Here is a 14,877-nt window from a genome sequence, read left to right on the forward strand (position 1 = left end):
CCATAAACAAATATTTCTGGTAGTAGCTGATACATTAATGCTGCACACTGGTATCTTTCCGGGAGTGAATAGGATGTGCATATAAACTGTGCATCATGTGATACCTGTCAGTTACACCTTCAACAGGCTGACAGGGTTAGCTTGAGAATACCAGCAGAGTTAGAAGATGAGTGTTAGTTGTTGTGAAGCAGGGTTATGAAGTGGTGTAGCTTCTTCTACACTCTGTTGTGTTAAATCCTGCTTGACCTTAAAATGCCTTTTGTCTTGTGTTTTTGTGTGTGTGAATTACCTGAGTCAGGGTAGTGTCAGCAGGGTCTTGTCACAGTAGATGAGTGTATATACAGTGCCTTCAGAAAGTATTCACCCACTGGAATTTTGTTGCATTTTGTTCCCATTACACCTCCACATTTTAACATTTTTTTCCTCGTTTTAAGAACACTAAATTCAACACATTTATGAATCAAAAATATTTTTTATTCAAGAACATTTGTTTTTCAAAATGAAAGATTTACATTTCTCATTTACAAAAGTATTGTATTACAAGAGATTGTTTGTGTCTGCAGTTTCTCCCATTTCAGCCAAAAAGCTCTGCAACTCTGTCAGTGTTGGAGCTGGCCACTTTTGGTCACTTTTCTGACAATCACCATTCTTGTCCGGTTGCTCAATTTGGTAGGAGGGCCTGATCTTAGTAGTGTCTGGGTTTTGCCATGTTTTTTCTATTTAGTTACAATGGGATTTAACGGTGCTCCTAGGAAGGTTCAAAACTTTGCCAATCTTTTTATAACCTTCTCCAGTTTTTTTTCCTCCTAACAACTTCATCTCAAAGTTCCAAAGGTAGCTCCTTGGTCTTCATGACAGCAGGACTGATCTGATCTGCTGTTTCAGTGAGACCTCACAGTCAGTGATATCTATTGTGCAATCAAGCAATTGAACACCGGTGAATTTGAAATGAACACAGGTGTACCTTGTTAATGTATTTAGTGTGATCTCTCAAGATAATTGACCCAAATTAGGTTGTTGAAACAAAGGGAGTGAATACTTATCAATTAAGTAATTTTCCATTTTTATTTTTAATAGATGTCTTCAGAATTATAAATACTTAATTTCATTTGAACATTATAAAGAATTGCTTCTACAGGAGTGGAGAAAAACATTTAAATATGATTTAATTTGACTTTGCAACACAGCAGAATGAGAAATAAACAATGGGGTGTGAGTACTTTCTGAAGGCACTGTATATATAGCTTGTCCTGTCTGCAGTTGCATTGAAAAAAAAATTGAAGTATTACTAACGGTGCCAAAATAGATTTTCTTATTAAAAGAGATTCATACAGTGTCTTATTCTTTATTATTTACCCTTTATTGCATAAATATTTCTTGTATTTGATATATATGCTCTCTTATCCACATAAATTAAACTCTGTGACAAGAACTATTTCTGTTTTAGTCAACTGTAAATAAGAGTATAGTCAAAATTTAACTGACCAGACGAACTCAAAATTGGGTGACTACAAAGTGACTATGACTAATAGACATTTTGGGAACAAGTAAAGGTTTGTTCCATGCTGAAAAGAGAAGAAAATAAATGTCTCGGCTGTGGAGCCTTCTTCGGATGTCACATGCTGACGCATCTACCCACTTGAACTAAAAGACATTTTAGTTGAGTTGACTTAGACTATGATTAAATAAAAAACCTGGTGACTAAATTGGTGTTTTTAAGTCACCTGACTGGAACTCTTCCCACACTGACTGTAGCTGAATGGTCTGTCTCCTGTGTGAATGCGCTGGTGCTTTTTTAAGTCATGCGATTGAATAAAACTCTTCCCACACTGACTGCAGATAAACGGTCTCTCTCCTGTGTGAATGCGCTGGTGGGCTTTTAAGCTACGTGACTGACTAAAACTCTTCCCACACTGACTGCAGCTGAATGGTCTCTCTCCTGTGTGAATGCGCTGGTGCTTTTTTAAGTCATGCGATTGAATAAAACTCTTCCCACACTGACTGCAGCTGAACAGTCTCTCTCCTGTGTGAATGCGCTGGTGGGCTATTAAGCTACTTGACTGACTAAAACTCTTCCCACACTGACCACAGCTGAATGGTCTCTCTCCTGTGTGAATGCGCTGGTGGGTTATTAAGCTACTTGACCGACTAAAACTCTTTCCACACTGACTGCAGCTGAACAGTCTCTCTCCTGTGTGAATGCGCTGGTGTGATTGTAAGTGGCTTTTCTGACTAAAACTCTTCCCACACTGACTGCAACTGAATGCTCTCTCTCCTGTGTGAATGCGCCGGTGGGCTATTAAGCTACTTGACTGACTAAAACTCTTCCCACACTGACTGCAGCTGAATGGTCTCTCTCCTGTGTGAATGCGCTGGTGGGTTATTAAATTACTTGACTGACTAAAAGTCTTCCCACACTGACTGCAGGTGAACAGTCTCTCTCCTGTGTGAATGCGCTGGTGGGTTATTAAGTTACATGACCAACTAAAACTCTTCCCACACTGACTGCAGCAGAATGGTCTCTCTCCTGTGTGAATGTGCTGGTGGGATTTTAAGGCATGTGACTGACTAAAACTCTTCCCACACTGACTGCAGCTGAATGGTCTCTCTCCTGTGTGAATGCGCTGGTGGGTTATTAAATTACTTGATTGTCTAAAAGTCTTCCCACACTGACTGCAGCTGAATGGTCTCTCTCCTGTGTGAATGTGCTGATGTTGTTTTAAGAGGTGCAAGTGACTAAAACTCTTCCCACAATGACTACATCTGAAAGGTCTCTCTCCCGTGTGAATACGCTGGTGTCTTTTAAAGTCACTTGACTGAATAAAACTCTTCCCACACTGACTGCAGCTGAATGGTCTCTCTCCTGTGTGAAGGTGCTGGTAGGGCTTTGAAATGCTTGAATAACAGAAACGCTGCTCCTCCCTGTGCCATAATGGCAGTTTGTCCACTCCATCTGAGCAAGGCCTTGAGTGATTCTTCCTCATCCTCTGATTGTACTGGGGTCTCTTATTCTGCCAATGCTCCATGGAATGGTCTTGCTCTGTGTGCTGAGATTTGTTTTCTCCACCATGTCCTTCAGTGTGCTGCTCAGCAGTGTGAATCATCCGGGGCTCCTTCTCCAGCTCTCTGAGACTAAAACTGTCTAGTTCATTCAGTTGTTCCCCTCTTTGCCCAAGAACAGACCTACTCTCCAGTTCATTAAAACTTTTAACAATTTTCTCAGTAACCAGATTATTAAACCTGTGTGTAAAGCCATCAGATACTAAGGGATCATATGATTGTTTGAGACTCTGCAATGACAGTCTCTCCACTTGAACAGAACAAGGCCTAATTATCAAGCCCTGTAGGAGCTGCTGTTGCTCCTCCCTGTACTGACTCCTCTCTGTGTGCTGTGACTCAGTACTGTTCTCTTCACCAGGTACATCAGTCTGCTGCTCTGCAGCGTCAATCAACTTGGACTTCATGTCCTGTTCTGTAAGATTTAAAACATCCAGTTCTTCACTGTGCTCTCGTACAGAGACACAGCCCAGTTCATTACAACCTTGTGTAATATTGTTCGAGTCCAGATTATTAATCTTCTCTATAAAATCATCACATACTAAGAGCCCAGGTGTCTCACTCTCAGGCTCTGTCTTCATCATGGGCACAGAGTCCAGATCCTCGACACTCTGTCTGCTCTCTGTGTGCTGCTCACTGAGTGTCTCTTTCCCTTCTGCGACAGTGAGCTCTCTCTCCTGCACCAAACTGGAGCCCCACTCCTCCTCACTGTGCTGCTGTTCAAGAGGAGCCATTTCCCCAGCGTCAGAGAGAGCACTGGTCTCTGTGCCTGTAAATACAGGAAAAGAAAACAAGAACTTTATAATAATAATAAACTTTATTTTATATAGCACCTTTAAAGGTGGCTTCTCAAAGCACTTTACAGAAGGCCAACAACAAAATATACACAATATAAGCATGATGAGAATATAGTTAGACGAGTCAGTAGATGGTGGTACTAAGTCCAGTAGGAGCAGAGGGGTAAAGAACAGATAAATAAAGGCTCTTCTGAAGAAGGTTTTGAGTCTGGATTTGAAGAAGCTTAGAGAAAGTGACTCTGATATCCTTGGGGAGAAAGTTCTAGAGCTTGGGGCAAAACAGGAGAAGGCCATGTCACCCATAGAGTGTAGAAGGACTGGGGGACAAATAGTTGAACACAATTAGAAGAGCGAAGGTTGTGAGGTGGGGAGTAGGGCGATAACTCAGACAGGTACTGAGGTGCCAAGCCATAGAGAGCCTTATAGGTAAGCAGGAGGATTGTTAAGCATCACGAAACTTGACAGGAAGCCAGTGCAAGGACTCCAGGATAGGAGTAATGTGAATACTTGCACTAGACAAACTGGAAATTACAGCATATTAACACTGCACTGACAGAGATGGGTAAATACAGACACACTGACTGGACACTGCAGCATATTAGCACTGCACTGAAAGGGGTTAATATAGACATGCTGACTGGACACTACAGTACATTAACACTGCACTGAGAGAGAAAGGGGTTAATACAGACACACTGACTGGACACTACAGTACATTAACACTGCACTGAGAGAGGGGTTCATACAGACACACTGACTGGACACTACAGTACTTTAACACTGCACTGAGACGGAGGCATTTATACAGCCATGGACTGCTCAGAGAAGGGGTGTAAATACAGACAGACTGACAGACAGGACACTACAGTACATTAGCACTGCACTGAAAGAGAGCGGTTAATACAGACACACTGACTGGACACTACAGAACATTAACACTGCACTGAGTGACAGGTTAATACAGACATGCTGACTGGACACTACAGTACATTAACACTGCATTGAGAAAGAGAGGGATTAATACAGACACACTGACTGCATATTATAGTACTTTAAAACTGCACAGAGAGAGGTGGGTTAATACATAGACACTGACTGGACACTACAGTACATTAACACTACACTGAGACAGAGAGGGGTTAATACAAACACACTGACTGGACACTCCAGTATATTAACACTGCACTGAGAGAGAGAGGGGTTGATTCACACACACTGACTGCACACTACAATATATTAACACTGCACTGAGAGAGAGGGGTTAATACAGACACACTGACTGGACAATACAGTACATTAACACTGCACTGAGAGAGAGGGGGGTTAATACATACATACTGACTGGACACTACAGTACTTTGTAACACTGCACTGAGAGGGGGGGGGGGTTAATACAAACACACTGACTGGACACAACAGCACATTAACACTACACTGAGAGAGAGTGTTCAATCAATCTTTATTGACAGAAAAAATAAACAAAGTATGAATCTTGATTCTTAGAACCCCACCTTAAGAATTATTAAAATAAAATCATAATTGGAATATTAATTTTTTATTCACAATCCTGCACGTTTCCAAAACACCAACGCTTTTCAAATGTTCCACAGTCATTATGAGATAATATAAAACATATATTTTAACGACATCCTGCTCTTCACCAACCCTTCAAACATCCTCACCAAGTCTAGAGACCTGGAACCAGAGTCTTGTAGATGGTGAGTTTGGCCTGGCCCAGTTGAAAGTTGGCGAGGAGGGTCTGAGTTTTTTGTTTTTTCGTATGACCCACCCCGAACATGAAAATAATGTAATTGAAGGCCAGGCCAAGGTTGATGAAGAGCCAAATCAACACGGCAAACATGGGCGACAGGTGGGGGCAGGCACTGTAGTAGTGGAACACCGTCTCCCTCTGAGCGCAGAAGGGACAGGGCCCTTTTGTTGAGGGGAAATCTGTAGAGGCTACCCCAGGCAGGCCGGACACCATCTGGCACCCCCAGACGAGCCCTCCAGGGAGTGTCAGGGAGTGCAGACAGCTGGGCCTGGTGTCTAGATGTTACAACTAGTCTATACAGACACTTCCCCTCAACACCAGCCAGAGACCTCTCCTCTGAAGCAAGGGACTCAAGGAGAGATCCTGTCGGCCCGGGACTGAGTGCAGGAGACACTAGCAGACCAGGGAAAGGAGGCTGTGTGGTTGGAAGGTGGCGTTCCTCAAACAGACCCTGGACTAGCAGCATCTCCTCAAGAGGCAGAGCAGAGCAGAGCAAAGCTGACTAAGAAACCCGTCCACACACCGCTGCGAGTGTAGTCCCAGAGCGTCACATGCCCACTCCATGCTGCGCCAGCAGTCCTGATCCACGTCAAGCAGGTGGTGGAGTTGTGTGACGTTGGCGCGGACCAGTCTGCCGGTAAAGTCCAAGGAGCGGCCCAGTTCTGTGTCCATTCACGGATTGTGTACTAGTGGCTCTCAGAGTGACCAGTATAGACTGGGCCGCTCCTCCTCTCTCCGCACGTGCAGATGCCGCCAGGCTTTCAGGAGACTACGCTGGAAAGGCTGCAGTGGAGACAGGTCAAGGCTGCAGTGGAGTCGATCCCGAGGTGTCCTGCTAGACGCAACAGGGTGAAGGTCAGCTCCCTCCAGGACAGCAAGGCCGGGCCATACAGCAGCTTCTGTACTGCCTGCATACGAAAGGCGTCCACCCGGCTCCGGATGTCAACGAGTCCTTGTCCTCCGTCCTCTCTGGGCAAATAGAGGACACCCCTCCACAGCCAGTGCAGTCCATCCCAGAAGAAGTCGAGAAGCGTGGCCTGCAGCTCCTCGATCAGTCCAGCTGGTGGCTCCAGGCACAGCAGGCAATGCCACAACATTGAAGCCACCAGGGTGTTGACAAATCAGAACCCGGCCTCTGTAGGAGATCTGGGAGAGCAGCCAGCGCCAGCGGTCCAGGCGACCTTTCACTTTTTCGAGGAGCCCCTCCCAGTTCTTCCTCACACTGGCCTTGTCCCCCAGGTACAACCCCAAGTATTTGAGTCCTCCTCTGGTCCAGCTGAACTTCTCTGGCAAGACTGGGGGACCCGTCTCGCTCCACTCTCCCAGGAGTAGGGCGCTACTCTTGGCCCAGTTTACTTTGGCTGATGATAGCCACTGGAAATCATTCAAAGTTGTCTGTAGCGCCCTGACATCCTGTTCTCCTCCGACCACGACCATGATGTCATCAGCGTATGCCAACATCTTGACAGTAGAATTGGGGCAGCCCGGGATGGACAGCCCCTTGATGACCCGGCGCAGCTGATGTAGCAGAGGTTCAATGGCAAGGGAGTAGAGCATTCCTGAGAGTGCACAGCCCTGCCTGACTCCCCTCCGCACTGGAAACGGAGCAATCAGCCCTCTGTTGACCTTTAGCACACTGAAGATGTCACTGTACAGCACCTGAATCATGGCAACAAAGACAGAGCTGAATCCGAAAAACCTCATGGTTCTCCACAAATACTGATGTTCAACCCTATCAAAGGCCTTTTCCTGGTCTAACGAAATGAGACCAGTATCTAAACCCAATAGTCTGGAGGTGGCCACAACATCTCGAATCAGAAATATATTATCAAAGATTGTCCTTCTGGGTACACAGTACGATTGTTCGGACTGCACCACTGATCCCAGCACCACCCTCAGCCTGTTGGCCAGAGCTTTGGACAGGATTTTATAATCCACACACAGCAGGGCAACAGGTCTCCAGTTCTTAATGTCACACAGGTCCCCTTTCTTAGGCAGCAGGGTGACAACAGCTCTCCTGCAGCTCAGTGGCAGGTCCCCGTGCTCCAGACTTTCCGAGAACACATCCAGCAGGTCAGGTCCCAGCACGGCCCAGAAGGCACAGTAGAATTTGGCCGGCAAGCCATCAAGGCCAGGGGTCATACCATTACTCAAGACACTGAGTGCAGTGGAGAGCTCCTCCAGGGATAGAGGCCTCTCCGGCCATGCCCCCTCCTCTTCGGGGATCTGTGGAAGGTCTTCAAGGAACCTGCGTGTGCAGACCTCACAGAGTCCTCACTTGCCTCGCTGGAGAAGAGCGTCTTGTAGAACTGCATGGTCCTCTCCTGGATCTGCCCAGCCTCGTGCAGCTCCTGCCCTGTCTCCGAGCGCAGGCAGAGGTTCTGCCTGCTCTGGCCCGGTTTCTTCTCTAGGCCCAAGAAGTAGCGAGTCGGGGCGTCTACCTGTGATGCACTCTGAACCCTAGATTTTATTAGAGCTCCCTGTACTTTTGTGTCCAGAAGGCCAATGAGTGATTTTTTTGAGTGTGGAGGTTATCAATTAGCCTTCTGTCTGCACAACACTCCAGAGCCTGGTGGAGCTCCAGAATGTCTCTCTCCAGAGCCTTCATGGACTCACGGATACCTCTCGTGACAATTCCAGTGTACTGCTGGCGGAACTGGCGAATCTGCACCTTCCCAGTATCCCACTACTGCCTCAGGGAGACAAAGTGGGCTTTCTGACTCCTCCACTGCTACCAGAAGAACACGAGGCAGTCACAGAAGTGAGGATCGTCAAGCAGTTGGGTATTAAAGTGCCAGTAGGCACTGCGGGATCTCACTGATGGGACGACGACTGTGCAGATGGTGAGACAGTGGTCCGACAGGCCCACTGGACAGATGGGAGTACTGCTTGACGATGCTGTAATGATGTTTACGGCAGTAGATGCGGTCCAGCCTGGCCAGAGAGAGGGTGTTCCCTCAGACCTGGGCCCAGGTGTACTGCCTCGTGTCCCCATGACATCTCCTCCAGATGTCAGTGAGGTCAGATTTGACAAGGATCCTGCGCAGCTCCCTGGCCGACAGGCCATGTGGCTCTCCGTGATTCCTGCATAATTCCTGTCCAGTGTGCTGCTCTCTGTGCAGTTAAAATCATCCCCCAGGAAGACCAGCTCTTCAGGCTGGCAGGTCACCAGCGCATTTTCAAGCTCCCTGAAGAAGGTGACCCTCTCTCCGCCGTCTGTGGATGCGTAAATGTTAATAAAAACAAAGGTTTTCTTCCTGTAAACTACTTGCATGAGTAACAGGCGACCTTTCACAACCTCATGGACGGCGATAGAGAGGGGCTTCAACCCCACAGAGAACAGCACCGTGACCCCCGCGCTCACAGGGGACCCATGATGGTACACAATGTCCCCCTGCCACTCCCGCTGCCAGGCAATGATGTTGGAGCTGTCGGTGTGGGTCTCCTGCAGGAACGTCACCTGCAGGCTGTTTTCTTTGATGACCTCCAACACCGCAGCTCGCTTCAAAGCCCTCCGGCACCCATTGGTGTTCAAACTCCCTATTCTAATGCCGCCCATGTTTGCGGAAAAGAAAAAAAGAAACAACATAAAACACGAACAGACACATAGCACACAGACGGATAGTGATGTGATGTAAGAGACGGGACACATTCGTGCTGAGGTGCATTCTGCGGTCCTGCCCTGATCTTACCCAATAAGCTCTTCAGGCACCATCTCTCTTGATCGCTGAAGTCATTCGTACCTGAGCCTTTTCAGATGGTGCGTCGCGGAGAGGACAAAGAGCTCAGTGTCGGGAAAAAAGTCCTCGACCACAGTTCCCCTCTTACCTTTAGTCTTCTCTAAGAACTCCCTGATGCTCTGGAAACTGTAGCCTACTCTGCAGCTCTGCCGGGCCGAGGAGCCCGAGGCGAGAGAGGAGTCTGTGAAGCCGCCCTCGTCATCGTCGCTCCCGGACTCCGAGGAGCTCCGGGCGGCGGTGGCGAGGACACTCCAGCGCGTCCTTACTCTCCCAGTGTCGGAGTCACTCGCGGCCCCCGGGCCGGCGACAGAGCCGCCCTCCACCGAGCTCTCTGTGCTGTGCTTTTTCTGCACCGCACTCTGCACAGATTTTTTCGTGCACTTTCTCCACGGTGTCTTAAAACCATCGTCTATTTTTCCGGATGTTAATTCATTTCCTCCCCACACTGTGTCTACAGTTTTCGCTGGCACTTGTGACGAGTTTTCCTCCGTCGGTGTCACTGCCTGCTCTCTCTCTCCCTGACTCTCCTGAGCTGCTGGGCTCTGCAGCTCCCCTGCTCCGCCAGCGCTCGTATCTTGCTCCCCGGTGTGGGGAGCTCCTATCTGAGGGCTGAGGTGGTCCACTCTTCGCTATCTGTTCTCCTGCATGGGACACCACCAGCTCGGGCTCACCTGCCCCCTCCAGCGATCTCCTCTCCTGCACCCCGGCCATGGGCTCTGCCTCCCTGCTGCCTCCCTGCACTGCTCCACTCCCCGCTGCCTGACGCTGTCTCCTGGCCTCCTGTGCACCCTGGGGCTGAGGCTCCCTGCCCATCTCATCCTCCACCTCCGGGCAATTCTTCACCACATGCCCCTCGCTCCCGCACCTGAAGCACTTCGTCGATTCCAAAGTCACGAATGCAACATAACCACAGGTGTCAATCCGAAATTTAAGATCCACATTGATCTCCTCCATGGGGTTTTTTAAGATGCCCTGCAGCCCAGAGGGACCCTCCTGATCAGAGAGACCACCTGTCCGTAATGGGACAGCTCCCTCTACAGCAGCTCGTTCCTCATGAACGGAGGCACATTGGAGAGGGTGATCCTCCAAGCTGGGGCCGCGAGCGGCAGCACCGGGGTGAAGGTGCCGTCCAGGACGACCCCTTTACCACCAGGGCATTTGCCAGATCAATAGATTGCAGGAAAATAACTATCCCTCCACTCATGCGGGAAGCGGACTTGATGTTCCTGCAGCCCACAACCTCCCCGACCGCAAGAACGCACCTCTCCAGCGGTTCATACAGACACACTGACTGGACGCTACAGTACATTAACACTGCACTGAGAGAGGTTCATACAGGCACACTGACTGGAAACTCCAGTACATTAACACTACACTGCAATCAGAGAAAGGGGTTAATACAGACACACTCACTGACTGGACACTACAGTGCATTAACACTGTACTGAGAGAGAGGGGGGTTAATACAGACACACTGACTGGACACTACAGTACATTAACACTGCACTGAGAGAGACGGGTGAATACAGACACACTGACTGGACACTACAGTACTTTAACACTGCACTGAAAAAGGGGTTAATACAGACATGCTGACTGGACACTACAGTACATCAACACTGCACTGAGAGAGGGGGGAGGGTTAATACAGACACACTGACTGGACACTACAGTACATTAACACTGCACTGAGAGAGGGGGGGGTTAATACAGACACACTGACTGGACACTACAGTACATGAACACTGCACTGAGAGAGAGGGGGGGGGTTAATACAGACACACTGTCTGGACACTACAGTACATGAACACTGCACTGAGAGAGAGAGGGCTTGATACAGACACACTGACTAGACACTACAGTACATTAACACTGCACTGGGGGGGTTAATACAGACACACTGACTGGACACTACAGTACATTAACACTACACTGAGACAGAGAGGGTTTAATAAAGACACACTGACTGGACACTACAGTACATTAACACTGCACTGAGAGAGAGAGGGGGGGGGTTAATACAGACACACTGACTGGACACTACAGTACATGAACACTGCACTGAGAGGGAGGGGGGTTAATACAGACACACTGTCTGGACACTACAGTACATGAGCACTGCACTGAGAGAGGGGGGGTTAATACAGACACACTGACTGGACACAACAGTACATTAACACTACACTGAGACAGAGAGGGTTTAATATAGACACACTGACTGGACACTACAGTACATTAACACTGCACTGAAAAAGGGTTTAATACAGACATGCTGACTGGACACTACAGTACATTAACACTGCACTGAGGGGGGGGGTTAATACAGACACACTGACTGGACACTACAGTACATATACAATGCACTGAGAGGGGGGGGTTAATACAGACACTGACTGGACACTACAGTACATTAACACTACACTGAGACAGAGAGGGTTTAATATAGACACACTGACTAGACACTACAGTACATTAACACTTTATACAGACAAGGACAAACTGGAAATTACAGCATATTAACACTGCACTGACAGAGAGGGGTAAATACAGCCATACTGACTGGACACTACAGTACATTAACAATGCACTGAGAGAGGGGGGGGTTAATACAGACACACTGGCTGGACACTACAGTACATTAACACTGCACTGAGAGAGGGGGGGGGGGTTAATACAGACACACTGACTGGACACTCCAGTACATTAACACTGCACTGAGAGAGAGGGGGGGGAGTTAATACAGACACACTGTCTGGACACTACAGTACATGAACACTGCACTGAGAGAGAGAGGGCTTAATACAGACACACTGAATAGACACTACAGTACATTAACACTTTATACAGACAAGGACAAACTGGAAATTACAGCATATTAACACTGCACTGACAGAGAGGGGTAAATACAGCCATACTGACTGGACACTAGAGTACATTAACACTGTACTGAGAGAGGGGTTAATACAGACACACTTACTTCACAGTACAGTACATAAACAATGCACTAAGAGAGAGAGGGATTAATACAGATACAGTGGATTAATATTCCAGAGGAGTTAATACAGACACAGACCTCACCAGTGAGGAAGTTATAGACACTGGTTTTAAACACACACACATACTCTGACTTCATACACGTCACCACACTGACCTGACAACAGTTTCATGTCAATTTCTTCTTTTATTTCTGCAGTGACTTCACAGGGAAGCGTCTGGGTACCCTGATCTCCTCTTGCTCCCGAATCCTCCTCCCAAAGCTGCAATCTCCACTTCAAGCTCTCGTTTTCCTTCTTCAGCTGCGCCATTTCACTCCCGACACTGTCCTCCACACACTGTGTGATTTTAAACACGGCCCCTCTCACCAGGACCTGGGAGACGCTGCGGAGTTTGTCTTCAAACTCGTTCTCAGAGTCAGACATCCTGTTTCCAAAAACTTCTGACACTTCATACACGATCGATTTGAGCAAAACGTGCATGAACGAGTCAAGCTGGATTTGCAGATTTAACAAGTACTCCGCCATCCTTCTTCAGAGTCGATCAGAAACAAAGGCTGACTTGCGATGTTTAAACAGAACAGCTTCTTTATTTTTATTCTTCACAGATTCTGTTGTCAGGGCTGTGCTCTGTTCAAGTATCAACACAGTTGACAAGATGCTACGTTTTCAGAAACTGAAGTTATTAAAAAAACAACTTTCTTCTTTATAGAAAGAAAATCATTCAAGCACCCACAGGCATGCTGTGTAGCGCCGTGTGATGACGTCATTCGTTAGCGCGGCCGCGGCTTCAAAACAATCGAGAAGCGGAGCTGAGAAAGAGGAGTTTCTGCAGCCGGATATAAACTTAACTGCACCTCCTAGCGCCACCTAGTCAAGAGGAGTGAATCACCTGCGACTTGCGCCGTTCGTAAGTGTGAATTTTGTGAAACGGAACAGATTTATTGTTTTGCCCTTCCACAACGAAAACGTCTCCCTTTGCAGGTTTTTGGTTAAAGAAAAAAAAATGCTGTCATATTCTTCCCAGCTGGCAATATTTATTCTGCACCATAAGCAAGATTTGTATTTCATATTTCGCAAATTGTTTGAATTTCTCGAAAAACACGTTGTTCCAAGAAAGGAAATAAATACTTCCAGTAACAAAATCAAGCCATATGTGATTGTCCTTAATGATACATTCTGTATGAAAAGACAGGAAGAAAGGCACCTCAGGATTTCGGACACAGGATCTCCTGTATATTGAGAGAAGTTTAAACCATCTGTCAGTTTATATGTCCAAGGAGCTCAATTTGCATTCCATGTACAACAGCGTGTCCTCTACACCCGCCACTGAAGCACAGCACAGGCTCAGCATCTTGACATCTCCCTAACAGAGACACGCAGAGACCTTTTGGTGGGCAGTGGCTCAAAAGGGGAGAAGAGACCATTTCTGGAGCAGGATTTGTTACGTTGGAGTACTCTGGACACAAATCAGTGCCCGCTTGCATTTCTGTGTTTTTTTTAATTTTACAGAAAGTTTAAATGCGACTTTGAAGGCATTATAATTCACAACCTTGGCAAAAAATGGTTGTCCATAATTGTTGATTATGTTTGATTAACAGACAAAATATGACAACCCCTCTACTGAGCATATACTTTATTTTCCTGATGTAACACATCTTAACAAGAGGGCAAAGTAAATAAAATAATTAGCATCTAATTGCATGCAATACCAAATGCAATCTCTTTCCATCTTAAGAGCAAGGGTTCACATGATACATCAATTCAATTTTTTTTTTCCCAAAAAAGTGTCTATTGTGGGACAAATACTGCTTGAGCAGCCTCTGTTCCTCAACCACCCGGCTCAGGTCTCGATGGAGTAGATGTTTCTATGAGGCTGAATTGTCTTAGTTCAGGGATCTTCTTTACGAAATAAAGGATGGCTTTCTACCTGCTCAAGCTATTGTCGACACTGTGCGGGAGGTTGACGATGAGCTGTCTGGCAGTTAGATCCGCCAGGACTTTGAGCGACTCAAACTCAGCCTCCTGGACAGCTGGCTGGAGAAGCTGTGACCGGTGCATGGCTCAGGGAGATGACAGTGAAGTGGGGGGACCATGGGGTGAGCCTCCTGGGGTGCACCACCATCGTGTTCCACAGGCTGGTTCTGGCAAAGCAGTTCAGGGCACCGGTCTTGGAGGTGGTTTGGGGAAAAATCTTCCCCCACTTCGAGCCGGCATGGCTGTGGGCATGTCTGAGACTGCCTTTCCTGCCCCAGAGGTTGAAGCAGCTCGACAATTTCATCCAACATAATTGCATTTTATGAAAATGGTGCTGCAGCACCTTCTGTATGTCTGTTGTGTCCCACAGCTTGTGAGAAGAAGAGAAAGACCCCTATCTCTTTTGCCTTCCGTTACTCCCACTCGGGGGTCTTTCCACTGACTCTGTGAGGGGCAGGTGTGTCCAGTAGATTATCGAGTGGAAGTTAGGGATGTTGGAGATGCAGCTCCTTGCATTCACAACAAGAGTCACCAGCAGCAGC

General features: G+C 47.3%; 1 protein-coding gene across 1 annotated transcript; it reads right to left on the reverse strand.

The window, feature by feature from the left end:
- Positions 1-1,344: 1,344 nt before the first annotated feature.
- On the reverse strand, positions 1,345-12,886 carry LOC148811764 (uncharacterized). The gene is made up of 2 exons (XM_088908725.1): positions 12,517-12,886; positions 1,345-3,826 (listed from the first exon to the last, which is right to left on the reverse strand). The coding sequence occupies exons 1-2, from the start codon at positions 12,884-12,886 to the stop codon at positions 1,716-1,718; spliced, it is 2,481 nt and encodes an 826-aa protein (XP_088764851.1). The 3' UTR covers positions 1,345-1,715.
- Between the last annotated feature and the right edge of the window lie 1,991 nt (positions 12,887-14,877).

The sequence above is a fragment of the Atractosteus spatula genome, assembly GCF_055471065.1.
Source record: "Atractosteus spatula isolate fAtrSpa1 chromosome 10 unlocalized genomic scaffold, fAtrSpa1.hap1 SUPER_10_unloc_7, whole genome shotgun sequence".
NCBI classification, from domain to species: domain Eukaryota; kingdom Metazoa; phylum Chordata; class Actinopteri; order Semionotiformes; family Lepisosteidae; genus Atractosteus; species Atractosteus spatula.

Bases quoted from the DNA above. Each gene is read 5' to 3' on its own strand.
- LOC148811764 (XM_088908725.1), bottom strand. From the start codon at position 12,886: ATGGCGGAGTACTTGTTAAATCTGCAAATCCAGCTTGACTCGTTCATG. The intron at 3,827-12,516 runs GTCAGTGTGGTG...CTGTATTTACAG, and splicing joins TGACATGAAACTGTTGTCAG to GCACAGAGACCAGTGCTCTC.